Below are 26,136 nucleotides of genomic sequence, written 5' to 3'. Positions count from 1 at the left end.
CCCAGGCTGGAGTGCAGTGGCCGGATCTCCGCTCACTGCAAGCTCTGTCTCCCGGGTTTACGCCATTCACCTGCGTCAGCCTCCCGAGTAGCTGGGACTACAGGTGCCCGCCACCTCGCCCGGCTAATTTTTTGTATTTTTTAGTAGAGACGGGGTTTCACCATGTTAGCCAGGATGGTCTCAATCTCCTGACCTCGTGATCCGCCCGTGTCGGCCTCCCGAAGTGCTGGGATTACAGGCTTGAGCCACCGCGCCCGGCTTCATCTGATATTTTTATAGTAGGACATTTTTTTGGCGTGGATGGAGTCTCACTCTGTCGCCCAGGCTGGAGTGCAGTGGCAAGATCTTGGCTCACCACAACCTCCGCCTCCCAGGTTCAAGAATTCTCTTGCCTCAGCCTCCTGGGTAGCTGGAATTGCGGTGCCCACCACTACGCCTGGCTAATTTTTTTTTTTTTTTTTAAGACGGAGTCTTGCTCTGTCGCCGGGGCTGGAGTGCAGTGGCCGGATCTCAGCTCACTGCAAGCTCCGCCTCCCGGGTTCACGCCATTCTCCTGCCTCAGCCTCCGGAGTAGCTGGGACTACAGGCGCCCGCCACTTCGCCCGGCTAGTTTTTTGTATTTTTAGTAGAGATGGGGTTTCACCATGTTAGCCAGGATGGTCTCAATCTCCTGACCTCGTGATCCGCCCGCCTCAGCCTCCCAAAGTGCTGGGATTACAGGCTTGAGTCACCGCGCCCGGCTCTGGCTAATTTTTGTATTTTAATAGAGACGAGGTTTCACCACATTGGCCAGGCTGGTCTCCACCTCCTGACCTCAGGTGATCCGCCCACCTCAGCCTCCCAAAATGCTGGGATTACAGGTGTGAGCCACTGCGCCCAGCTGTGGGACTTTTTTTTTTTTTTTTCAGTTGGGGCCTTGCTGTGTCACCACCCTGGAGTGCAATAGCGCAATCTTGGCTCACTGCAACCTCCTCCTCCCAGGTTCAAGTGATTCCCCTGCCTCAGCCTCCTGAGTAGCTCGGACTACAGGCGTGCACCACCACGCCCGGCTAATTTTTTGTATCTTAGTAGAGACAGGGTTTCACCTTGTTGACCAGGATGGCCTCGATCTCCTGACCTCATGATCCGCCCGCCTTGGCGTCCCGAAGTGCTGGGATTACAGGCATGAGTCATCGCGCCCAGCCGGGACATTTTTTGTTCAAGTGTCTTTTCTTGATTTGTGAGATTTATTTGCATGTTATGAATAGATTATGGGTAGAAAACTATTGTCAAGTATGTTCCAAATATTCTTTGGTTTATTATTTGTCTTCACATTTCCTTCTTTATTTCCTGAATGAAAGTCTTACATTTGTACGTAGTTCTACTCTAGTGGTGTTTTCTTTCCTCATCCCTCCCATTGCTCATAGAGCTGGAAAAGCCTTCTCTACCCTGAGATTGCATAAATGGGTATCTATATTTTCTCTTAGTACTTATGTGGCATCACCACCATCGTCATCGTTATCGTAGGCTTCTCTGAGTCTACGATTTTTTTCTTTTCTTTTTTTTTTTTTTTTCTGAGATGGAGTCTTGCTCTCTCCCCAGGCTGGAGTGCAGTGGCGTGATCTCAGCTCACTGCAACCTCTGCCTCCTGGGTTCAAGCAATTCTCTTGCCTCAGCCTCCTGAGTAGTTGGGATTACAGGTGCACACCACCACACCCAGCTAATTTTTGTATTTTTAGTAGAGGTGGGGTTTCACCATGTTGGTTAGGCTGATCACGGATTCCTGACCTCAGGTGATCTGCCTGCCTCAGCCTCCCAAAGTGTTGGGATTACAGGCATGAGCCACTGCACCCGGCCCAAATATTTAATTTTTATAGGATCTCACTATGTTGCCCAGGCTGGTCTAGAACTCCTGGGCTCAAATAATCTTCCCACCTCAGTCTCCCAAAGTGTTGGAATTACAGGTGTGAGCCACCACATGGCCCAGCTTGTGACTTCATTATATTACACTTAAGCCCTACCATGGTTTGGCTTTCTTTGGGTTTGAAGGAGGAGTTGGGGACCAGTGCTCTCCTAGATGGCTAGTGGTGGTCAGGGCGGCCTTAGACTGTGAGGGGAGGGCTCTGTGGCTGATGGTGAGGAAGCTCTTTTCTGGGTGTCTAGGAGGAACTGGTGGCTCAGTCAGGAGGCCCAGGAGTACTGGAGAATGGACTCTGGCCACCAGGGCTGGTCCAGGGCAAGGCTGTGTCCCAGTGGCCAAGGCCTCGCCCAGTGCCATGAGGACCCAGGCCCTATTAGGAGAAAGTGGCCCCCTCAGCAGAGGGGTTGCCCATGTGCTGCCTCTCTCTACTGGTTGTTTGAATGTGCTCTGCTCTCCCTGCAGCCCTCAGGACCCCAAGATTGGACCCTTCTGTGACATACCTACCATGCAGACACTCTTCAACCTCCTCTGGCTTGCTCTGGCCTACAGCCCTGTTCATACTACGCTGTCAAAGTCAGATGCCAAAAAAGCTGCCTCAAAGACGCTGCTGGAGAAGGTAGGGGTGGCCTGGGAACTTGAGGCAACTGTCCTGGCTGAGGGCTGATCCATCATCCTCTTCTCCTTTCTGTCCACTGGGGCCTGTGAGCCAGGAGGCTCGAGGGGCCTGACTCCTCACAAAGGCACCTGATGAGCCCGCAGCTGGTGGGCGGCCTGTGTGGTTCTGGGGCTCTGGCCAGTCAGTGCCTCTGAGTGAGCAGCCTCTGGAGCCAAGTTTTGAGGGTAGGGTGCCTCCCCACTCACCCCACATGGGGCTTGTTTTATGTGCCAGTTGCCAATTTCCGTCCTCCACCTCTTGCTTATATCACCTGCATCTTCATCTTGCCGTCTTTGTCATGGCCTTGAGCGGTGTTTGCCTCATGCTTTTTGGGGTGTTCCCCTGGGATGGCCCTGGGATTGCATGTTCAAGGTGTAAACTCACAGAACCACCCTTCAGTCCTAGCAGTCCCCATGCCGCTGGCTAGACCCTGCCACAGGACAGTTCCTGTGACCTAGTCCTGGATTGGCAGATGCTCTCTGTGCTGTCTGGGGGCAAATAAACTCTGCAGTGGAAATCTCTCTCTCACGGAGCCTCTTGGGGCGAGGTCAAGGGGAGGCTGAGCCAGGCCGCAGAGTGTGGACAGAAGAGACGAGCTGATAACTGGATGGAAGGTTTCCAGGAGCAGAAGTGGAGTAGGGGGAGGTGTGACATGGCAGGAAAAGACTCTCATTGGCGGGGGCGGTGGCAGGCAGTGTTGGCCAGCATGGTGGCATGTGCCTGGCATGTTCTTTTTTTTTTTTTGAGATGAAGTTTCACTCTTGTTGCCCAGGCTGGAGTGCAGTGGCACAATCTTGGCTCACTGCAACCTCTGACACCCAGGTTCAAGCGATTCTCCTGCCTCAGCCTCCCGAGTAGCTGGGATTACAGGCGACTACCACCGTGCCTGGCTAATTTTTGCATATTTAGTATAGATGGAGTTTCACCATGTTGACCAGGCTGATCTCCAATTCCTGACCTCAGGTGATCCACCTGCCTCGGCCTCCCAAAGTTCTGGGATTACAGGTGTGAGCCACCACACCCAGCCCACCTGGCATGTTCTTGTCCAGCAAAGTGTGTGGCCCTGGAGTGCCCGGATGGGTATAAAGTGGCCAGAGCTGGTGCAAGACTATCCACCCTTACATGCAAGGAGGGAGCCACCATAGCTATCTGGCTGCCTGCCTGCCTTCCGGCCCGGAGCAGGGGTGGGAAAGGCCCTGTACAGCTGGCCAGTGTCTGTTGATGGCCAGAGCCCTTCTGAATTGAATTGCCTGCTGTGGTCTCGATCCTCTACGTGCAGCGTCTGGAGGTCAGCAGCACTGTGTTGATCCAGAGACTCGGCTGCTGGCTGAATGGAAAGGGCTTGCTGGGTGGGGTTTTGTGTTCTACACTGAGGACAGATGACTGATGGCTTTGTCTCATTGCTTTTATTTCAGAGTCAGTTTTCAGATAAGCCGGTTCAAGACCGGGGTTTGGTGGTGACGGACCTCAAAGCTGAGAGCGTGGTTCTTGAGCATCGCAGCTACTGCTCGGCCAAGGCCCGGGACAGACACTTTGCTGGAGATGTACTGGGCTATGTCACTCCAGTAAGTTGGGGCCCTCGCAGTGCAGAGGGAGGTCCTGAGGCTCAGGCGGGCTGCCCTGGCCCCACGGTGGCCTCCTCTGGCCAGTCAGTGATGGGGGTCTGTGTTCCGATCTCCCGAGGCTGTCACTGCCGTGAGGCTACAGTGGGAGAGGTGCTATTCTGGAGATGGCAGAGTGTAAGGCCTTGGGGGTCTCTCCAGTGGCTTGCTGTGGTGTGGTGACCTCTGTGGGTTCCCCCTGAATCCCAAGGTGGGCTCTCAGGTTGTCTGGGGTCAGGAAGCGAGTGTGCAGAGCCAACTCTGAGCCAGGGAGGGGTGGGTTCTCACACCCAGCGTCCTCTTCTCTTGCTGTTCCCAGCTGCCAGCCTGCAGCAGTGGTGTGCACTAGCTCTGGGCAGGGCTTGAGACAAGCACCGGTCACTTTTGGTGAAAGGGATGTCGTGGCCTGGGTCCCAGGCTGTGAGTGGCAGTCCAGAGTGGGAGAAGGATACCCCAGGCCAGGAGCTGATGTCAGTCCGGGCTGAGATCTGTCTACACTGGCCAGCCCTGGGCATGTCCAGAGCCGCCAGAATGACAGCACCGTGCTGAGGCAGGCGCTCACTCACCCGTCCTCCGTCTCATGTCTCCATCTTTTGCCAGTGGAACAGCCATGGCTACGATGTCACCAAGGTCTTTGGGAGCAAGTTCACACAGATCTCACCCGTCTGGCTGCAGCTGAAGAGACGTGGCCGTGAGATGTTTGAGGTCACGGGCCTCCACGACGTGGACCAAGGTTCTCATCCTTCCTGCTTGACTGTGCTTGCCCCACAGGCTGAAAAGAGTGTGAGTGTGAGAGCAGGGGTGTGTGTAAGTGGGTGTGTCTCTCTTTGTGGGTGTCTCTGGGAGTGTGTGTGTGATTTAAGTGTGAATGTGAGTGTGTGTGAGACTAATGATGTGGGAGAGAAGAGATTGTGAGTGTTAAATGTGACTGAGTGTGGACATGTTTAAGTGTGAGACAGTGGGTGTGTGAGTGTGATGGCCGTGAGGCACATGCCCTCACCCCTTGTGGCCAAGCCTGGAGAGCAGGCCCATGGTGTGGGCTGGTGTCCTGAGTGGGAAGGGGAGTGGAGCAGGGCAGGCCTGGTGGAGGGGGTTTCTGAGGTGGTTGCCACTGTGGGACCCTCTGCAAGGCCAGGTTGGTGCCTCAGAGTGTTGTGCCCAGCTCTGCTGCGTGGTCCAGGTGGCTGTGAGGTGGGCCTTCCCTTTCTCTTCTGGGCCGCACACAAGCATGAGCAGGACGGGCTCTACAATGACTCAGGCGGCCTCTGGGCCATAAAGGGCACAGGCCATTGGCCTCTCCTCCTCTGTCCCTCTCAGCAATTTTCATGCAATGCCAGGGAGGAGGGTGGGGTTCAGGCAGAGGCTGCCTCCTGATGGCACATCCTGATGACATCTGCCCAAGTTTACATGGCCGCACCTTGCATTTGGTCTCGGACAGAGAGAAATGGCAGGGGAAGTTTTAGGCAGTTTTGGAGTTTCGAGAGCAGGAGTGGTTTTCCCTGACACTGACAGAACCGTGGGGAGGTGATAGAGTGTCGGCCAGTGTCAGGGCCTGGCGGGTCTGGCCATCCCTCAGCTCGGAGAAACCCTGACCTTCCCCAGGCCCTGGGATGCAGCTGCCTGTCCCCCTGGCTGGCCACAGGCTCTTATCTGTCCCAGCTCAGGGAGGGCAGGCTCAGAGCTTCTCTGCAGGGTCAGGAGGGGGCCTTGGCCAGAAGGGTGAGAGTTGGGGTCAGAAAGGGAGTGTGGAGGGCCAGCCCTGGGCCAGGGAGGGGTGGGTTCTCACACCTGCCTCCCCAGCCCCGTCCTTCCCATTGCGTATGGTGCAGCTGCCATGTTTTCCTCCTCAGATAGGCTGGGTCTTCGGGCTGGGCGCGTGTCCCTTTGTTGACTGTCCCCTCCATGTCCCACAGGGTGGATGCGAGCCATCAGGAAGAATGCCAAGGGCCTGCACATAGGTGAGTCTGGCAGGCCAGGAGTGAAGGCCCTGATGGCACAACCTCCAAGGGTGGACAAGTGGGCGCTGGGGTCTCCACGTGTTCCTGATTACCCAGCTGTGCTGCTGCGGCACAGGTTACTTTGACTGCTCCGAGATGAGGCTGGCCCTGGCCTGGCATTCACAGCCCTTGGTCTGGCTGGAGTCCTGGGCTCTCCTCCCCACACAGGCTGTGGCCCTCCAAAGCCAGCACCTCCTTGGCTAGTGTCATTGCCTTCATTGTTCTCCCTTCCATTTCTTCCTTCATTCACCTGATGAGTCCTATCAGGGCAGCTAGGGCCAAGCCCTGGGCTCGGCCTGAGGGTGATGCTGACCTTGGCTCACCTGTGCCCCTGTAGCTCGTGGCTAGAGATGGGGGACATGTGTCCCCACATCCAGTGGCAACCTCAGAGGCAGTGGATTAAGAGTACGAGTTGCTGAGGGAGAGACTCTGGGGGATGCTAGAAGCAGGTGACAGGGCTGAGCTGGAGCAGCTGGAGTCTGTCCCAGCCTCCCTCCTGTAAGGTGGGGCCACTACCATGCTGAGCCCTGTGGGGAGCTGGTGTCAGGATATCAGGACTGTCAGCGTCTGCTCGCTCCTTCCCCACCACCCCTCCCTCTCCAGCCTGTGAGGCTCTGGGACATCCTCTCTGGACGCGTGGCTGCTCCAGGTGGCCTTCCTGCCCTCACTGTCTGGTCTCACTTCCCTCTGGAGGCCAAGGGGATGCCCTTTTGAGGCAGCAAGCAGCAGGGGCCTCCAACATCTCCCACTCACGGCCCCCGTGTGTGTCTGTTGCCACCGCAGTGCCTCGGCTCCTGTTTGAGGACTGGACTTACGATGATTTCCGGAATGTCTTAGACAGTGAGGATGAGATAGAGGAGCTGAGCAAGACCGTGGTCCAGGTGGCAAAGGTGAGGCCTGTGTGCTGCTCCAGCCTCTGAGCATAGCCCCCCCCAGGTCCCACCTGGCCGTCTGGCTGGGCCTCCCGCGAGGCTTCCACTCGGCTTTTCTGGCTTCTTCCTTGGGCACCTTCTGGTGTGGCCCCCATCTTCCAGGGAAGGCAGCATCAGCCAGGCTCAGGCTGCTGCTCACTTTCTTGACCACGGTTCCTCTGGAGGTCCCAGGCATGGGAGACCTGTCTGTTGGGCCAGGGTGCTTCCCTTGGGCAAAGCCCAGCTGCCTGCTACCCTCCTGGGAGGGGACCCAGCCCTGCTGGCTGCCAGTATGTCTGGGTTGCAGGGGTCAGGGAGCCCCCACGCCCCCGGGGTGGAGTTGGGGGAGGCACATGGGTGGGCGGGATGCAGAAGAGCACTGGCCCCTCCACCCCTGTTCCTCTGGGACCCCCACACTTCCTCCTTTAGACAGGCACTTCTGGGCATACAGCCCAGGCTTGGGTCTTGCCTCATGAGTGACCAGGCCACAACCTGACCATGTGGGCCGAGGTGGCGGGCTTCTTGTCTTTCCACTCCTCCCTCCTGGACCTCCAGGCCCTCCTTACCTGTGACTGCTTCTTTCAGAACCAGCATTTTGATGGCTTCGTGGTGGAGGTCTGGAACCAGCTGCTAAGCCAGAAGCGCGTGTGAGTGGGCACAGGTGGTGGTGGGGGGCCCTCCTCCTGGCCCTGGTGTTTGAAGGAGGCTGGAGGAAAGACCAGGGGTTTGGGGAGGGCCTTCCTTCCACAGTCCCTGTGCCTGGGGTGGGGATGGGGCCGCACAAAAGATGGACACCTGCTCAGAAAAGTGGAAGCAGCCTGTGGCACGCAGCCGGCTCTGAACGCATTGCTGCACCGGCCCTGATGCCTCTCTTGGGTAGTCAGAGGAACCCGAGGACCCTCATTCATGAGGACTTGGCAAGAGAAAGATGGCCCAGATGGTGACAGCAGGTTGAGCTTGGACATAAGCAGAAACTCCTCACTGAGCATGGGGGAACCTTCCTGGGGGTGTCCCTGAGCACGGCCGGGACCCGTGGTGTGGACTGCAGTGGTGGCCTCTGGGGAATGCCTCCCAGGCCCGCAGGCTCTGCAGCAGTCCACACCACCGGGAGGCGGCCACAGCACTCCGTCACGCCTCCTTTTGCCACATCAGAGCCCAGCCCTCCCATGACCCGTGCGGGTTCCCACTCCCCGTGGGCCACCTGACCAGGATTGGAGGGAGTGATGGAAAGTGCTCCCCCGCCTGGACTGGACTGGCCACAGCCCTGAGGAATGGCTCTTCCTTGGTCCTGCCCAAGCAGCCCAGTCAACTCACCTGAAACAGCCACCTTCCCTGTTCTGCCAAAGTGGGCGACTGCCGCACAAGATGGCGGGGGGCAGTACTGCTGCCCAAGATGTTGGTAGGGGCGTCCTCAACGTGCTCAGGACAGGTGGCTTCCTCTCACTCCACTGGTTGCAGCGAGTGAGGCTGGCGCCGTCTCCACCGCAGGTGCCTGGACAGCAGAGTCCTGTGGCAGCTGTCCAGCCTTTCAGCCTTCTGTGCGAGCCGTAGGTTCTGGAATCGGCTCCCCGGCCCTGCCACCTGAAATAGTTCTGGTTGTGCTTTAAGAGCCCAGGCCTGAGCTCAGGCTCCATGGTGTACCCTGCAGCAGCCATGGCACTTTCCTCCCATTGCTGCTGTGGGCAGAGGAGCTGCAGGTCCAGGCTCTGCCCACCCGGGGCAGCGTCCCCACACAGATCTTAAGTTTGAGGGAGGGAAGGGACATTGTTGAGGCGGAGCCCATGAGGAGTAGGGCAGGATTCCCGCCCAGGGACTCAGAGGACCCTCAGCCTGGAGCCCGTACAGGTCCTGCCCCTGTGGGTGGCTCCAGCCTCTGCATCCCCGCCGCTCCTCCCACTGGGCTCTGAGGGACTCACTGGCTGGGAGACAGCAGTCCAAGGCTCTTCCTGGAACTGCTCCCAGGCCCAGGCTCCAGAAGAGCCCTGGAGTCCTGTTTCCTGGTGCCCAGACCCCCACTCCCTCCGCCAGCACCCCTCAGTGTGCCCCCCACTGGATCCTGGTGCCCAGACCCCCACACCCTCCGCCAGCACCCCTCAGTGTGCCCCTCACTGGATGTGTCTGAGAGGCTCCTCTGTCTGCTTTCCTCCTGGGAGGCCTGGCAGCAGCAGGAGGACAAGGAGCTGCGTGGAGAGAGGCTGGGAGGGGCACTGCAGTGGGGGTAAGGATGTCCCCGAGACTGTGGGGAGCCTGTCGTCTGCACAGCCCCTGAGGGGCCCCAGCTCTGCGGGAGGATCAGGTGCCTGTGCTCCTGGCTGAGGGACAATCCCAGGCCCTGCCTGGGGGGGGGTCCTTGCTGAGCAGTGGGCAGAGGACCCTGCGGGGGCTGACCTTCCGTTACCCTCTGAGGGGAGGGGTGTCTCAGCAGGAGACAGAGTCCGCCAGCTTCCAGCCTTCTCACTCATCCTGGAAGAACGGGTCTATTAATCAGATTTGCCGTAACTTATTTCTGTTTCAGGGCATTAGGTAGGCAGTGAGACAGCACCAGAGGCTCCTCAGGAGACAGCCTCATGTCTGGGGTGGCCTGGGGGCACTGAGACAGCCTCGTGTCTGGGGTGGAGGCTGAGGGTGCTGAGACAACCTCGTGTCAGGGCTCCTGACGGGTCATTAACGTCAGGGTGGGAGGGCAGGGGGCAGTAGGGGAATTGCCGAGCCGGAGTGGCTGCGGCAGGGGAGGACGGGTGGGAGCAGCCTGTGAGCACCTCGTGTCCAGGCTCCTGCAGGAAGATGGGGAGCTGCCAGCATGGCAGGGGCAGGCAGTATCCAGGCTCCACAGATTCCTTTGGGCATTCTGCTGCCTGGGAGCTACCTCAGCACAGTCCTGCCTCCGACCACTACTTGGACCCCAGCCCCAGTGTGCCAGGCCCAAGGCTGGGCTTGGCAGGTTCTGGTCCCATGCACTGGGCCCTGTACAGAGGCTCAGGGCAGCTTTTCCTGCAGTTTGTTGGCAGTGCCCTTGGCAGGGGTGTTGCTGCCTCTGGTCCCTCCTGAGCGCTGAGTCAGCCCCTTACTGTTGTCCCCACCTCCAGAGGGGTTGCGATAGGGGCGCTCGGAGCCACTAGTGCCAGCAGCTGGCAATGTGAGGGGGTCTGTCGTGAGGAGCACTCCGGGCAATGCTGCACCACTGTAGCTGCAGCCCACATCGCCTCCAGGGCCCATGTTGTCTCCTGGGGGCCCAGGTACACCTGGGCAACACAGCCTGACTGCGGGTGGACACCCAGGCTCCCTGGGCCCCTCACAGAGTGACTGGGGGCACCGTTTGGCCCTCAGGTCTGGTGTGGCCCTGGAAGAAAGCCATCCCACCACTGTCCTCGGGAGCTGTGGGTACCTGCAGACAGCACGAAGCCCACAGGCTGGGAGCCAGGCAGGAGGCCCCCAGGTAGGGTCAACTTCCCCAGGCATCTGGGCAGGGCTTACTCTGCTCACTTTGCTCTGGTGTTTCAGGGGCAGGGGCAGCACCCGCCTTGACCACCACCTCTAAGTGGCACGCAGTGCGTGACAGCCACTGGCACCCATAGAGTTGTGGACACAGCTGCAGAGGCGTGAGGACAGGCTGCCCAAAGACTCTGCTCCCCGCTGAGGACTCTGCCTGCATTGCAGCCGGCAGAACTAACACCGGATGATCTGGGCCAGAGTTACCCAGGAATTGATGGGGGCTTAGCTTGGAAAATGACAGTCCCATTTGGGCCATGTCAGGGAAACAGGAGCTGCCACTATGCAGCAGTTGCACATGCCAGGCCCTGGTCCTGGCACCATCGGGAGCACCAGGACCTCTGGGTACTGGCTAAGGAACCGTCACCCCATCCTGACCTAACCTGGTTCTCACCAAGCCCCATAGAGGCTTGTGCTGGAGCAGGGCGGGACCTGAGGCCAGCAGGGCCGGCTCTTGCCCTGCCCTCAGCCCTCCTGTCATCCCCTGAGGGGTGGGTCTGGGTCTCCTCCCCAGATGGGGCTGCTCCCGGGGCTGCAGTGCGACAGTGACAGTCTCCCGTGCTTGGTAACAGCCAGAGCCGGCCCAGTGTGGACGCCTCACCCTGAAACCCAACTTTGCAGCAGCATGTGCTCCAGGCCAGTTTCTGCAAAGCAGCCACCTGCAGGTAGACTCCTGGGCACCGGTGTGTGCGCATGGCAGGCTTGGGTCCTGAGGGCTGCTCCCAGGCCATGCTAGGAGGGAGGCTAGTGCCGTCCCTTGGGGAGCACTGCTCCACTCCAGGGGCCAGAGGAGGCCTCATTGCTGCTCCCTGTCTCCTCCCCTGCCCACTGCCCTGCCCCTTCCTTCCCTCAGCCACACCAGGCAGGTGTGGCCCTTGGAGTGCCCTGCGGCCGCCCTCGGGTCAGTGTCCTGGGCCTGCTGGGGGCCTTTCCTCACCTGGTGTGTCTTTTTTTTTTTTTTTTTTTTAATCTGCCGTGTCTGAAGTGTGGTGTGCATACGTGGGGCTGTCTCTGGTTGAGCCCCTCTTTCTGGGGGTTCCTAGGGTACTGCACAGGCCCCCACTCTAGGAGGGCCCATTGGGGCATGAGGCAGTGGTGTTGGGGCTACATCCAGAGATGGATAGGAAGTTCCCACGAAGGGACTCGCAGCCTCGCCTGCCCTGCTGCAGGGTGTCAGGTTGGGGACCAGCCCCACCCCTCCCTGAGGCAGTGGGTGTCGCAGAACCCTGGGAGAGGCCTCAGTGCCAGGCGCTGCCGACCCCACCTCTCGGTTCTTGCAGGGGCCTCATCCACATGCTCACTCACCTGGCCGAAGCTCTGCACCAGGCCCGGCTGCTGGCCCTCCTGGTCATCCCACCTGCTATCACCCCCGGGTAAGTGCTGCTCTGGAGGCGTGGGGGTGGCTGTGGAGGTCTCTGGGGTCTGGGGCAGCCGGTACAGGGTGTTGGCCAAGGGCCCACGCCCTCCTGCTCAACACCCAAACCCCAGCCCGTCTGTACAGAGGCTTCAGCTGCCACACACACTCTGCACCCCTGTGCGGGGCCCAGAGAAGGCTCCAAGTCAGCACGTGAGTCCCAGGGGCAGACCTGGGGGCCAAGTGGACAGAAGCAGGCTGGGTTGGGGAGTCACAGAGCCCAGGCAGGGCTGGCCTGGCTGGGGGCACCCCAAGGTGTCGAGGCAGAAGACCCAGGGCTCTGCCCAGGGCAGCCCCTCAGGCAGACACTGGGCTTCCCGGCCTGCCACTCTGGAAAGAAGCTGCCAACCCTCTGCACCTCTGCAGCCTTCTGTCCCTTCAGAGGCAGAGAAGTGACTGTGGGCCACTCACTGTGTGTGGTTGGGTGCACCCCCAAGCCCGAGGATGTCTAGAGGGACTCACAGAAGAGCCAGTTTGTGCTCACAGGAGGCTGCCACCCTGCAGACGCCTGTCCCAGCACAGGCCGGCCATGCCCTCAGGATGGCACCCCTGGCTGAGCAGGCAGCTTGGTGGCCTCCTTCACAGCCTGGAGGCTGCTGAGGGCGCTTTGCATGGTCCACTGACTTTTCTCTCCAAGCTTTCCAGGGCTCTCCGCTGATCAGTGTGGGCTTCAACCGGGCAAGGCAGCGCTGGGACAGACATGGCAGCGTGTCCGGCAGACCGGGTTTCAGACCTGTGCCCCGCTCCCGCTGTCGTGGCCAGGTTCCTTCCCTGGAGCTGGGGCGGGCTGTGCTCAGACCCTTCTGGCTCCCAGCCCAACGCAGTTCCTAGTTCCTGGTGGGCTCAGACTGACCCTTTGATGGAAGACCTTGGAAAGTGGAAAGCAGAAGGAGTGCTGAGAGCTGAGCCCTGGGGGCTGCTTTGTGCATGGCCTGAGCTTGCACACATACCCAGCATTGTGCAGACAGGACTCGCTCTGCCTGTGACCAGGCGTTCGGGGTCCTGTCCCAGACCGAGCCCACACTGCTGTGTGCCCTGGCCCCTCCCTCTCCTTTATGTGCCAGCTAGGCTGACCTGTGGGTGGTGCTAGGGGGGAGGAGCCCGGCTCTGCCTTGACGATTGTGCTCCCACAGCCCAGCAACCTCACCTCCCCCAGCAAGAACGGGCCCAAGTCCAGGCCTGGGGTCTCACCTCTGTTCTGGGTTTGGGGCCTGTGTCCTCCCCCACACTGCATCTTTTTCTTTTCTTTCTTTTTTTTTTTTTTTTTTTTTGAGATGGAGTCTCACTCTGTCACCCAGCCTGGAGTGCAGTGGTGCGATCTTACCTCACTGCAACCTCTGCCTCCCAGGCCCAAGTGATTCCCCCACCTCAGCCTCCTAAGTAGCTGGGACCACAGGCACATGCCACCACGCCCAGCTAATTTTTTGTTTGTTTTTTTGTTTTGTAGAAATGAGGTTTCGCCATGTTGCCGAGGCTGGTCTTGAACCCCTGGGCTCAAGCGATCGTCCTACCCCGGCCTCCCAAGCCACCATGGCCAGGCTTTTCCAACATGAGACACTTAATGTCTGACCTGTGTTCCCAGGGTTTGAAGGGGGCTGGCAGGGGCTGGCTGTGAGGACACGCCCTTCCTGAGCTGACAGCACCTGTCTCAGGTGGTTGGGAGGACTTGGCAGGCTTGGGGCTGGGAGAAAGTTCCTCGGGATGGCAGACACTCCCTGTCCAGAGGCCATGGCCTGGCCACCTCTGTGAGGCCCAGATTTCATGGAGCTCCCGGGTTGCCCTTTGTACTTAGGGGAGCTGCAGAAGCAGCCATCGGTGGGGACCAGCTCAGGAGCCCAGGGCAGTTCTTGAGGCCGGGGCAGAGGGCCAGGTGCCTGCCTTTTGCTGGTGGCAGCCTCTGCCTGAGCTTCTGGCCCTAGGCCGGAAGTGGGCAGTCTGAGCTGGGCCAGATCCCTGCCCCTCACCCCACAGCAACCAAGCTCACAGTTCCCTTTGCATGGCGCTGGTGGGGGTTGCGGCTGTAGGGTGGGATGCATGCCAGGGCTGTGGGCACTGTGACCAGACTGGGGGCGGGGCCAGGGCTCGCGGTGGGGGTCCCCGGGGAAGTGGGGCCCAGCTGGGCAGAGGGCTGGGCGCTGCTGTTGTGCACCTGCTCACCTGGAGCGCAGGGCTGTGCCCTCCCAGTCAGCAGGGCCCGTGAAGGTGCTAAGCCTCCTTTGGGTTCTCCCAAGGCTCTGGCTGCACCCCCAGAGGTGAGGAGGGCTGTTTTATCATCTGTGTTTATCCTCCCAACCCCGCTCTGAAGGAAGAGCAGCTATTGCAGAGAAGCCTCATAAATCCCTGTCCCTGGCACTTTTGCAGCAGAACGTAATTATGCTTGTCATTCACCTCACAAGAGCCACGCTGCCAACACACGGGCTCTCTCTTTCCAGGGGCGCTGTCCGTGGATCAATGGCCCCGGAAGGGAGGTCTGCGTGGTGCAGGGAGGGGCACCCCAAGTCGCCAAATGCCAATTTATCGTGTCCTTTGTCAGCAGACAGAGGCAGCCCTAACTCAGCTGCCACAGACCCCAGGGGGTCGGGTCCTGGAACTGAGCATTCTGCTGACCTCCAGCCCAGCTTCCACGGTCACAGTCTCAGCAACGGAGGAGACCCAGGGCCAAAGCTACAGTGTAAACCCCACAGGCCAGTGGGACCAGCAGACTGTCCCCAGGTGCCAGTGTGGTGGTGCCACCCTTATGTGGGGAGCGGAGCCCTTGGGTTAGTCTCTAGTTGGCCCCTCTTGTTTTCTGGGCATCCTTAGCTACTGGGACCCCCTTGGGTCCAGGGAGCTGATCTCAGAAACCCAGGGAGGGCCAGGTTCCTTCCTGGGCCCTGCTGGCGCTGTTGCTGGCCTTGTAGGCAGTGGTCCGCTCTGAGGTGGGTGGGGCCACGACGCTGGCCATCTCCTCCAAGCCCCATGGTTTAGGGCAGGCCATCACTGTATGGGGAGCCCCACTCAGCAGTCAGAGAAAGGTAACGCATGGGGGCGGCATCACCAGATCCCCAGCAAACACGTTTGCACAGAGGCCCCTGCTGCCCCCCTACCTGTCTCTTGTCTGCAGCCTCGGGGGATGGGGCAGGCTGCGTGCTGGCAGTGTGTGTTGAGGCCTCTGGGGAGGACTGTAGGCACCCTGTGCAGTGTGGACAGGCTGAGGTCAGTCCCCAAAGAGCTGAAGGGTGCTGACAGGCCAGTCAGGGAGCAGGCTAGGCCTGCAGGCTGATGGACAGTAGAGCAGCCACTGTGAGGGGGTGAGGAGGCTGGCAGCAGCAGATGGGTCAGGCGACCCAAGGCCATGGGAGACAGGTTCAGAAATCTCTGACAGGTAGGCAGAGGGGGAGGGGAGCTGTGGGTGGAGGAACAGGTGTGGGCACTGGCTGCTGGGGGCAGATGCCCTGAGTGTGGGAGGTTGCAGGGACAGTGATGCCAGCATCTGTTAGGATTGGGCAAAGGTATTCCCTCAGGGCTGCTGCGGGGCCTGGCTCTGCAGGTGGGAACTGCGGGACCAGGCAGTGTGGCTGGCAGGGACTGGGGACCACAGTCTGAGCCCACACCTTCCTCACAGTCAGTCTGGAGGGAGGTCAACTGGGGACAGACTACGGCTCTCCCCTGCTGGGTGGCTGGAAGACGAGAATCTAGGGAGAGATGGAGGCTCAGCCCGTAGGGTCTGGTCGCTGCAGTGCAGGAGCAGGGAAGAGATGGGCCCGCCCCAGCAGATGGCGGCGGGAGGGGGTGGCGTGGAGCCGACGTTCCTTTTGCCTGGCGAAGATGCAGTGAGGTAGACATCACCCGGAGATGGTGCCTGGTCAGCCGAGGGAAGAGGGGGCATCTGCCACATGGGCCCAGTGTTGGGACCAAGGTGGGTGGGTGGGGTTTCAGGGAGGTCGTAGGTAGAACGTGGGAGTCGTGCTGTGCTGTGGGACGGTGTGGGTACATGGCAGAAGACTGGGCTCACTTGTGTTACCAGCTCCCCTTGGCATCTGGGAGAACGCTGTTCTGGAGGCCGCATCCACCCTGGCCTCTGGCAGCTGTGGGGCCCACGTGGTGGGGGGACCTGGTTAGGCCCCAACCTGGGATTGTTCATCCCCTCTTTCTGGAAAGAGGGAAAGAAAGGGTGACTTGGGGAGGAGAGTGTGAGGCAGCCAGCTGGGCAGTGCACCCCCAGGGCCCTGGGGCACAGAGCGCCCTGTCTCAGCACCAAGCTCGTGCAGGGGCAGCCCGGGCAGAGCAGAGCGCGTCCAGCCATCTGGAGGGGCACTGGCGTTGGTGTAGGCCCGGGATCCAGTCGAGGCTGAGTGGGCGCTCACCTTCCTTGCTGCCTGCATGGGGCCCACCCAGGACATGGGCGATGGGAGGGTGGGCAGCGGGCTGTGATGAGCTCCTTTTCCTTCTTTCCTTCCTCCCGGGGCTTTCGTTCCTCAGAAATGAATTCAGAACATGGTGTTTTCGGTGTGAGCGGTAATTCCCGTTCATCTGAAGTCACACTGCGTCTAATCCATGACAAGCTGTTACCTCATTTCTCAGCCATGGCGATCCCCTCTTGTCCGGGTGCCATGGGGCACAGAGACAAATGGCTCCGCTGCCGGCTCTCGTGGCTGTCTGGGTGAGGGACACAGGCTGGGGAGGGGCGGTCCTGGCAGTGGCCCCTTTGCAGTCTTTCTTGCGGGTAGGAGGAGGTCCACATTCCCGGGTGGTCCCCAGGGCCAGCGCCAGGTGGGGGGTGGCAGGACCAGGGGCGCAGGCCTGGTTCCCTCCCCTCTCCCCCACTGATCACTACCGTGAGCTGCTTCCGCCTCTGGACGGGGCCTGCTTTGTTCCCTCGTGTTGTTACCACCCTTGAAAGCGTGAGGACCGTTCCCAGTCTGTGGCCGTGGTTGGTGCCTGGCTGTAGCAGAGTTGTTGGGTCAGTGGGCAGCAACGTGAGCCCCGAAGGGAAAACGCAGGCTGTGCCATATGCGTGTGGCGTGTTGGCATGCTGCACTGAGGGGCGCAATGTGGAGCCCTGTCCCCTGGCAGGACTGCCCTTTCCTGCTTGGGGACATCTTGGAGCTGCATTTCTGGTGGAGGCATGAGGGGCATTCATGGTTTCTGTGCCACGTTCTGTAGCCAGTGGGAGCCAGATCCTGCACACATGGCCTCACCTACCAAGGCCTTGTGGAGTGAAACCAGCTCTGTCAGGTGTGTCTGGTGAGGCCAAGGCCATAATATGGTAGAAAGTACGGTGCCCACAAGAGGGACGAGTGTTGCAGCACTGTGGATGTGGGGGAGGCACACGAGCCCAGCTCACGGCAGGAGCCCACGTGTCTGATATAGCAGCGTGTGAAACAGGACTGGGTGCTCGGAAGGGCATCATGGGCACAGGGGAGGAGTTGGACTGGGATAGGCCCCTGCAGAATAGAAACTGTGACTGACAGGGCTGCCATGAGATTGGCAAAGGAGGAGCCAAAGGGACAGGCAGTCATGCTGGCCACGGTCCTGGGTGCAGCAAAGGCCCAACTTAGAAGCAGAACCATGGGGCACGTGAGAGGAAGGAGTGACTGACAAACACAGACAACTCTGACCAGGATGTCGGCACATTAGAAGATACCACAAAGGAGCGAGAAGACCAGCCTCTCGCCAGGAGGAGCGGTGCTGCCCACGCCACTGACCAAGAGCACATGACCACCTGAGAGAGCTGGAGGGAGAGAAAATGCGAACACGGCAGTGGGAACGCAGCGAGGGGCTGGGTGTGGAGGCTCGCGCCTGTGATGCCAGCATTTGAGGAGGCTGAGGCGGGAGGATCGCTTGAGCCCAGGAGTTTGAGACCAGTCTGGGCAACATAGTGAGACCCCATCTTTATAAAAAAATTTATTTATTTATTTTATTTTATTTATTTGTTTTTTTGAGATGGAATCTCGCTCTGTCGCCCAGGCTGGAGTGCAGTGGCCGGATCTCAGCTCACTGCAAGCTCCCCCTCCCAGGTTTACACCATTCTCCTGCCTCAGCCTCCTGAGTAGCTGGGACTACAGGTGCCCGCCACCTCGCCCGGCTAGTTTTTTGTATTTTTTAGTAGAGACGGGGTTTCACCATGTTAGCCAGGATGGTCTCGATCTCCTGACCTCGTGATCTGCCCGTCTCGGCCTCCCAAAGTGCTGGGATTACAGGCTTCAGCCACCGCGCCGGGCCTTATAAAAAATTTAAAAATTAGCCAGACGTGGTGGCGCCTGTGGTCCCAGCTCCTCGTGAGGCAACAGAGCAAGACCCTGACTCAGAAACAGAAGAGAAGAAAAGCAAGCAAGCAACAAAGACCCCACAGAAAAGCGGGCAGGAGACCTGGACTCGGAGCCACGAGAGGCCTCAGATGTGTGCGTGGAGCTGTTGGGCAGGTTGGGAGATGCTCAACCACGTTATTCGTGAGGGAAGCGCAAATGCAAGTCACTGGGAGATCTCAGTTCAGGAGCAGCCGGGCTGGGATGGAACCAACAGCCCACGCCGCCTGGCATCTGCTGCCAGGGCCTGAGTGTTGTGGGCTGTGAGCCGGGGGGCTCTGTGTGGGAGGGGCCAAGGGGCTGTCTGGGACTGACTCGGAGAGGTGCTGGCAAGCCCAGAGGCTGCCTTCTGGCGAGGCCTCTTCCTGGTGCAGTTGGTACCTTTTTGCTGCATCCTCACATGGCAAAGAGCTGCGGTGTCTCTTCTCATAGGGACACAAACTCTGCCATGGGGCCCGTCGTCATGGCCTCGTCTAGCCCTAACCACCTCCTAAAGGCCCCATCTCCAGAACCATCGCATCAGTGGTTAGGGCTTCAGCTTCACCATTTGTGGGGACACAAGCACCCTGTCCACAGCAACACCGACGCCTCGTCTTGCTCTGTTGCCCAGGCTGGAGTGCGGCGCAGTGGCGTGGTCATGGCTCACTGCAGCCTCCACCTCCTGGCTCAAGCCATCCTCCCACCTCAGCCCCCCAAGTAGTTGGGACTACAGCACACACCACTACACCCGGCTAATGTTTTCATTTTTTTGTGGAGACAGAGTCTTGCTGTGTTCCCCAGGCTGGACTCCCAACTCCTGGGCTCAAGAGATCAACCTGCCTCAGCTTCCCAAAATGCTGGGATTACAGGTGTGAGCCATCACACCCAGCCATTTTTCCTTTTTGAATCAACTAAAAAAGGCAAGAGGATTGCTTGAGCCCAAACGTTGCAGGCAGTAGCGAGATAGGATCGTGCTGCTGCACTCCAGCCTGGGTGACATAGAGACCCCATCTCAAAAATAGAAATGACCTTGGGTGTCGGTGAGAGGACCTGGGTGGAGGCCTCGGCCCAGAGGGAGGTTGCAGGGCGGGAAGGGTTGAGTGGACAGCTGGATTTGGGGCTGAGGTCTTAGGGGCACCTGGCTAGAGAGAGGGGCCCAGGCACTGAGGGAGGCCACCAGGAGTGATGGGCATAGCGCTGGCAGCTGTTTCTCAGGGATCCAGGGAGGCTGACCATGCCTGAGCGGTGGGGCTGGCAGGCATCAGGAAAAGAGGTCGGGGCTGAGGGGACCACTGATGATGCTCCAGGTACCTGCAGGCCGGGACAGCGCGGGGCGGACAGACTCTGGGGCCTGGGTCTCCTGGTGCCCAGCAGAGGAGGAAGGCCCAGACCTTGTTCCTAGTAGACTCAAGGCAGGGGCTGGGGTAAAACTGCACATCTGGAGAGGGGCTCCTCAGACCTGCCAGGTGGGTCCAGGGATCTGCAGGGTTGTCTTGGGCCCTGAAGCCCCTGACGGAAGCCCCAGCACTGAGGCCCTTGGCATGGTCCAGATTTGGAAGCCCAGTGGCCCTTGAGCAGAAGAGGGGTCACAACTGAGGGAGATCAGGGCTCACTGCCTCAAGAGGCCCCACCTCACTTTGGTGAATGCCGGTCGTCCGGCCGCGTCCCCCATGCTGTTGTCCTGTGTCCTGCTGCTGTGGGGTCCCTTGGCCCCCTCAGTGTTGACCTTTGTGTACCACTCCCATCTCCCGTTGGCTTACAGACCTGGGTGTGGAGGGACCATAGGCCAGCGCCCAACTCTTCCTGGGCCAGGCGGGAGGGCTGCCCCAGGAGACACTAGTTACCAGTGGATCTAGGTCAGGAAGGAGCAGGTCCCCGCGGGAAGGGCTGCCATCCAGAGATGGCCCAGGGGCCAGGCAGATAGAACAGGACTGCTTCCTCTGCAGTGCCCATGCCACAGGTGTCCGCAGCCGACCAGGGAATGTGCCACACAGCCTTGCTCCATCCCTGGGAGCCAAGCACTTGTACTTCCTATCTACCTGCTGAGGTCCAGTGAGGGCTTTGGACAGTCTGATTGGGCCAGGCTGACCCTGAGTGGGCCTGAGGGCTGTGTCCCAGGAGCTGCCTCTGCTTTCAGGGAGGCTTTGGTGCAGACCCCGGGAGGGGACGCTCCTGGGAGCCTGGATCAGTCACCTCCATCTCAGTGACTCCAGCTCTCAGCAGTGGCCCATCCTCTTAGCCACTCTCCACAGACCTTGCCCCTCCATGGGCAGCCCTGGCCCAGGTCTCCCCACTGTTAGGCTTGTCATTCTCAACTGTATCCTGGTCTCAGGCCTCTGGGCCCCCATGACCACATCCCGGTGTCTCCCAGCCCCCAGCCTCTGTGGCCCCGACCAAGCTTCAGGCTGTCCCCACCCCAGGAGGACACGTTTCCCCTTGGAAGAAGTGACTCAAGTCTCCCACAGCCAGCTTGCTCTCACCCCAGCTGAACCGCAGCTGGGGAGAGGTTTCAGGCAGGGCATCGCAGCCTGAGGTGGCTGCACCTGTCTGTTGCAGGACCGACCAACTGGGCATGTTCACGCACAAGGAGTTTGAGCAACTGGCCCCCGTGCTGGATGGTTTCAGCCTCATGACCTACGACTACTCCACAGCGCATCAGTGAGTGTGGGCTTGGGGGCTTTTAGGGTACAACAGACTCCACAGCGCAGCAGTCAATGTGGACCTGGGGGGTTCCTGGGCACAGCTGATGCCCTCCTACCCGTGGTTCTGTGCACAAGGCCACCTGCTGAAGCTGGACGCCCACCTGGGGGAAGCCAGTGGCACTGCACCTGTCCTGTGCCCTGTGGTGGTCCCGTGGGTGGGGCCCTGCCTCTGGTGGAGCCGGGTCACGGGCGGGGCACAGGCAGTCCTACTGCTGCCTGATGCCACCCTGTCCTCCTTGGCCTGAGCCACACTATTGTGGGTGGGCCGTGTGACACAGGGCGCAGGGAGGGACACCACAGGAAGGATGCTCAGAAGGCCTCATGTCTGCTGACCTTCCCACTGTGTCATGTGGACTCCTGCCTGTGGTTCTGCGGTGGGGGCCGCATGTGAGTTCCTGGCCCTGGATGTGGCGTGCCTCCTGGGGGCGCTCAGCTGATAGCCCATTATGATGGGTCACTTCTGTTCTTCACAACTTTCTAGAGGTGTTAGCCGCAGCATGGGGAGAACGCACCCCTCGGTGGAGGCCCCAACAGCGGCTCAGGGGCGGCACCCTCCCTGTTGCTGAAACTCGCTCACCCCTTGCCCTGCAGGCCTGGTCCTAATGCACCCCTGTCCTGGGTTCGAGCTTGCGTCCAGGTCCTGGACCCCAAGTCCAAGTGGCGAAGCAAAATCCTCCTGGGGCTCAACTTCTATGGTATGGACTACGCCACCTCCAAGGATGCCCGTGAGCCTGTTGTTGGGGCCAGGTGAGCCAAGGGCTCTCCCTGCCGTGCTGAAGGTGTCACTGGGTGTGGGTGGGTGTGGGTATAAGGAGATGGAGTGATGGGAAGGGTCCTGGTCGCCTGGGGCTCATGCCCCACAGAGTCAGAGATAGGGGCTGGGCCAGGAGTCAGTCCTGCTTGGTGACCGTCCCACCGCAGCCCCCACTGTGGTTGCCACCCACGACACCGCCACGTCAGCTGTCCCCACATCTGGGCAAGGCTGGGACTGAGGCTTCCCCCACCTGTCAGTCTCGCTGACAGCACCCAGGCCGGCCGGGGCCTCCTGTGTTGAATTTGAATGCTCCTCTCCTTTGCCCAGGACTGATTTCCTGCTTTGTGTGTTCTTGGTGTGCTCTGCCAGTGTGGTTTCTTTTTGGCATTACTTTACTTCATTTCTGGAGGACATTTTCCTGGCTGTAGAATTCTGGCTGTCGGTTTTTTCACCGGCACCTTAAGCACGTTGCCGCCCTCTCGTTCGGATGGACGGCGTTTCACCGCCACCTTCTTCTCCCGCCTGTGTTGCCGTCCTCCCTGCTCTTAGGACTATCTTGTATTTATGGCTGGTTTTGGACAATTTGATTGACATGTCTTCATTTTCCTTTTGCATAGTGTTCATGGAGCCTCTTGAATCTGTGCATTCATACTCTTAGCAAATTTGGAAAATTTGGGGCCAAATTATTCAAATATTTTTTGTTTCTTCTGTCCTCTCCTTTGGAGACCACAAACACTAGATCCACTGAATTTGTCCCACAGCTCACGAATACACCGTTTACCTTTTGGGAATCTCTTTTTTTTGTTGCTTTTTTGAGATGCAGTTTCGCTCTGTCGCCCAGGCTGGAGTGTAGTGGTGCCATCTCGGCTCACTGCAAGCCCTGCCTCCCGGGTTCACGCCACTCTCCTGCCTCAGCCTCCTGAGTAGCTGGGACTACAGGCGCCAGCCACCATGCCCTGCTAATTTTTTGTATTTTTAGTAAAGATGGGATTTCACCATGTTAGTCAGGATGGTTTTGATCTCCTGACCTTGTGATCCTCCTGCCTCGGCCTCTGAAAGTGCTGGGATTACAGGTGTGAGCCACCGCACCCGGCCGGGATTCTTTTTTCTGTTTCCTTTTGTTTTTTTTTTGAGACAGGGTCTCACTCTGTCGTCCAGGCTGCAGTGCACTGGTGTGATCATAGCTCACTGCAGCCTCAACCTCCTGGGCTGAAGCTATCCTCCCACCTCAGCCTCCCAAATAGCTGGGACCACAGGTGCACGCCACCACGCCCTGCTAATTTTTGTACTTTTTTGTAGAGACAGAGTTTTGCCATGTTGTCCAGGCTGGTCTCAAATTCCTAGGCTCAAGCAATCCTCCTGCCTCAGCCTCCCAAAGTGCTGGGATGACAGGTGTGAGTGCCGCGCCCAGCCTGGCCATTTCTCTTCCTATGCCCAACCTGCCGTTAATCCCATCTGCCCTGAGCCTGACGCAGTCATTTCTCTCACCACCCAACCTTCCATTAATCTCATCCAGTGCTTTTGTCACCTCATGTGTTGTAATTCAATCTTGTTTTATTTTTTATGAGATGGGGGGGTCTCACTATGTTGCCCAGGCTGGTCTCGAACTCCTGGGCTCAACCATCCTCCTGCCTCAGCCTCCCAAAGTGCTACTGTGACAGGCGTGAGCCACCGAGCCTGGCCAACATGTTGCAATTCTCTAGAGGCTTGTTTGGGGTCCCTTTTCCCTCTTCCATGTCTCTACTAAACTTTTGCAGATTGGGATTCAATTGTAATAACTGCTGAGTGCCCGTGTCTGCTGGTTCTGATATTGGGGTCAGTTTCAGTAGACTGCTTTTCCTCCTTGTTTGGGGTCCTATTATGCTGCCTTTCTGTGGGCCTGGTACTCTTGGGTTGATGCCTCAGGCATTGTGAATTTTACCATGTTGAGTGCTGGGTGTTTTAGCTTTTTTTTTTTTTTTTTTGAGACGGAGTCTCGCTCTGTCACCCAGGCTGGAGTGCAGTGGCGCGATCTTGGCTCACTGCAAGCTCCGCCTCCTGGGTTCACGCCATTCTCCTGCCTCAGCCTCCCGAGTAGTTGGGACTACAGGCGCCGCCACCTCACCCGGCTAATTTTTTTTGTATTTTTTTAGTAGAGACGGGGTTTCACCGTGTTAACCAGGATGGTCTCGATCTCCTGACCTCGTGATCTGTCCGTCTCGGCCTCCCAAAGTGCTGGGATTATAGGCGTAAGCTACCGCGCCTGACCTAGCATTTTTATAAATCATCTTAATCTTTGTTCTGGGTGCAGTTGAGTTTCTTAGAAACAGTTTTAGCTGCTCGCTTTTCTGGAGAACCTGGTCCTTTCTGTGGAGGCCTCAGCTGTCGTCTTTGTGAGTCTCTGCAGGTCCTTCACAGGCCTGCCCTCCGTGAGGGGTATGTGTATGTGTCAGCCTAGGCAGGTGAGCAGAGGCCAAACCATCACCCCTGCTTCTTCCTGGTCGGCCATGGGGAGGGGCAGAGGTAACCTGCTGGATTCGCGGGTCCTGAGGGTGGCGGCAGTGGATAGAGGAGTATGTCGGGGCATTGTTCCCTGCCTGGCCTCCAGGGGTGCCCTCTGTGAGCCCCTCCATGGCAGATGTCAGGCCATGTTGCAAGACCAGGGTTGTGTGTGGAGGCCTTCCCCCGACACTCTACGTGCACACTCCTCTCTGTCCACACAGCTGGTCCTGGGGTCCAGCACAGGCCTGGGCTCCCACTGTTCTCTGGCTCCTGGCCCTAGGTGGGCTCTGGGTCGCTGAGCAGGGCCTGACGCTGTTGCAGGGGCGGACGCGAGCGGGTGCTGGCTGAGGAGGGCCTGGGGCCAGCCTGGGCATCAAGCAGGGCGAGGAGCCTGGCGTCTTCTGTCCCGCGTCTCACCCAGTGAGTCAGCCACACGCTGAGACACGCGGGGCTCCACACCGGTGAGGGCACTGCCCCAGGGCCCCTGGCTTGTTTGGGTCCCCTGCTCCTGCTGAGATGGGGCACTGGTCAGTCAGTGGGTGCCAGCTCTCATGTTCCTGCAATGCAGAGTGAGGGGCCCGGCCACCCTGTCTGCCCAACTGTTCTTTCAGTCAGGACTGGTCTGTGCTCCTGTGTGTGCTGCACCCTCCCCCACCACAGCCCTCCTTTGACGCTGGGAATCCCAGGAAGGCTCTGGAAACACAGCTCCTGTTCCCCACCTTACCACATCCCTGACATAGTGCCTGGTTCTGGGGCCTTTGGGTGGAGCCATGTACAGAGCTTGGACTCCCAGCTCAGGGTCCCCTGTGCAAAGCAAGAGGCTTCCCCATGTACCCAGCCCTGACTCAGCTCCAGCTGTGGGCTCTGCTCACCAGGCCTTCAGGGAAGCCTCACTTCTGATTGGGCTTTTGGAAGGCAGATAGGTGTTGGCCTTGAGTCGCCACCACACTATTCAAGGGTAACAAAGTACCACAGGTGGGGCAGCTGAAATAATAGCTTCGTCTCAGTCCTGGGGGCTGGAGGTGGGAGATGAGATTAAGGTGCCATTAAGGTCAGGTCGGCTCCTCCCAGGGCCTCTCTCCTAGGCTTGTAGATAACTCCCTTCTCCATGCGTCCTCACAAGGTCCCGGGTGCGCCTGTGTGTGTCCTTATCTCCTCTTCTTTTTTTTTTAAGATGGGGTCTCGCTTGTCACCCAGGCTGGAGTGCAGTGGCGCCATCTCGGCTCACTGCAACCTCCACCTCCCGGGTTCACGCCATTCTCCTGCCTCAGCCTCCCAAGTAGCTGGGACTACAGGTGCTAATTTTTTGTATTTTTTTTTTTTTTTTGTATTTTTAGTAGAGACAGGGTTTCACCATGTTAGCCAAGATGGGCTCGATCTCCTGACCTCATGATCCGCCCGCCTCAGCATCCCAAAGTGCTGGGATTACAGGCGTGAGCCACCGTGCCAGGCCCTTATCTCCTCTTCTTATAAGACGCTAGTCATGTTGCATTACAGCCCACCCTTGTGACATCATTTTACTCACATCTTGAAAGACTTTCTCAGTGCAGGCTCAGGCCTGTGGTCCTAGCTACTCAGGAGGCTGAGGCAGGAGGATGACTGGAGCCCAGGAGTTCAAGACCAGTTTGGGCAACATAGTAAAATCCCGTCTCTACTAAAAATACAAAAAGTTAGCTGGGTGTGGCCAGGTGCCGTGGCTCACGCCTGTAATCCCAGCACTTTGGGAGGCCGAGACGGGCGGATCACAAGTTCAGGAGACCGAGACCATCCTGGCTAACATGGTGAAACCCCGTCTCTACTAAAAATACAAAAAATTAGCTGGGCGTGGTGGTAGGCACCTGTATACCCAGCTACTCAGGAGATTGAGACAGGAGAATGGTGTGAACCCGGGAGGCAGAGGTTGCAGTGAGCCGAGATCGTGCCACTGCACTCCAGCCTGGGTGACAGAGCGAGACTCCGTCTCAAA

General features: G+C 58.9%; 1 protein-coding gene across 6 annotated transcripts in view; it reads left to right on the top strand.

Annotated features, from left to right (window-relative positions):
- CHID1 (chitinase domain containing 1) overlaps positions 1–26,136 on the top strand; it is a 47,505-nt gene that overhangs the window by 4,932 nt on the left and 16,437 nt on the right. For 4 of the 6 annotated variants that reach the window (XM_026447288.2, XM_031933853.1, XM_031933852.1 and 1 more), the window contains 9 exons: positions 2,363–2,516; positions 3,971–4,120; positions 4,757–4,889; positions 6,070–6,114; positions 6,937–7,043; positions 7,650–7,711; positions 11,834–11,926; positions 20,790–20,891; positions 21,527–21,682. In XM_026447288.2, coding sequence (XP_026303073.1) covers positions 2,406–2,516; positions 3,971–4,120; positions 4,757–4,889; positions 6,070–6,114; positions 6,937–7,043; positions 7,650–7,711; positions 11,834–11,926; positions 20,790–20,891; positions 21,527–21,682 — 959 coding nt within the window. In that variant the 5' untranslated portion in view covers positions 2,363–2,405. The remainder of the gene's footprint in view (positions 1–2,362; positions 2,517–3,970; positions 4,121–4,756; positions 4,890–6,069; positions 6,115–6,936; positions 7,044–7,649; positions 7,712–11,833; positions 11,927–20,789; positions 20,892–21,526; positions 21,683–26,136) is intronic. The other 2 variants (XM_026447290.2, XM_026447291.1) reach the window with 1 other exon arrangement.

This window comes from Piliocolobus tephrosceles, chromosome 13 (genome assembly GCF_002776525.5).
Source record: "Piliocolobus tephrosceles isolate RC106 chromosome 13, ASM277652v3, whole genome shotgun sequence".
Lineage (NCBI taxonomy): Eukaryota > Metazoa > Chordata > Mammalia > Primates > Cercopithecidae > Piliocolobus > Piliocolobus tephrosceles.
Note: the sequence above shows the minus strand (reverse complement) of the source record. Positions and strands in the feature narration are given on the sequence as shown.